At 40.6% G+C, this 665-nt stretch overlaps 1 protein-coding gene across 1 annotated transcript in view; it reads right to left on the bottom strand.

The window, feature by feature from the left end:
- EMH_0025710 (thrombospondin type 1 domain-containing protein, putative) overlaps positions 1 to 665 on the bottom strand; it is a gene marked incomplete at both ends in the record, with an annotated part of 13093 nt that overhangs the window by 4842 nt on the left and 7586 nt on the right. Inside the window, one exon of the mRNA XM_013502482.1 lies at positions 30 to 62. Coding sequence (XP_013357936.1) covers positions 30 to 62 — 33 coding nt within the window. The remainder of the gene's footprint in view (positions 1 to 29; positions 63 to 665) is intronic.

The raw sequence follows: 665 nt of genomic DNA, 5'->3' as shown, positions 1-665 counted from the left end.
ATATATTCGAAGAAAGCTTTTAGGGTTACCTTTGCATAGAATGACTCCCTTCCCAGCAGCTGCTCCTGCAACGCAAAGAGAAAGAAAAGAACGTAGAGGATGTTCACTTTACGTCGTGTGCCTGTTCAGGCTGAGACACCAAACAGTAATAAATTGAGATGAATACACAAACAAATAAATACAAATAAATGAATAGGAAGAAATACAAATAAGCGCAAATAAATACAGGTACTATGGGGGTGCATTCGCTGTATTCCTTACCCGGTGCAAAAGTGCATTTTTCATTGAACTCTGGAGACTGGAAAGGCTCTAATAAACACGTGCTGTACGACTCTTTTGGCGACTGATCTTTGCATGTGTTCTTCAGCTTTATGCAGAACTCAGTGCATGCAGCAGACTCTTCTTCAGTTGGTTCCACTCCGTATGGAGTTTTCGCAATAACCCTTGAGCAATCCGGGATTCTTGCATCTGTTTATTTCGCAGAAATAATAACAATATGGCGATGCATTGCACTTATCTCCAGCACCAACAAAAGATATCATCATGGACACAGACGAAAAAGACGCTATCCGTAGCAACAAAAAAAATTAAAAACAAATTTCTACTCAACGCCAACACCTTAATAGAAACCCTACAACTCGAGAAAGCTAAGCCAACCCCGACCA

The sequence above is a fragment of the Eimeria mitis genome, genomic scaffold, assembly GCF_000499745.2.
Source record: "Eimeria mitis Houghton genomic scaffold, Emh_scaff937, whole genome shotgun sequence".
Classification (NCBI taxonomy): Eukaryota; Apicomplexa; class Conoidasida; order Eucoccidiorida; family Eimeriidae; genus Eimeria; species Eimeria mitis.
Note: the sequence above shows the minus strand (reverse complement) of the source record. Positions and strands in the feature narration are given on the sequence as shown.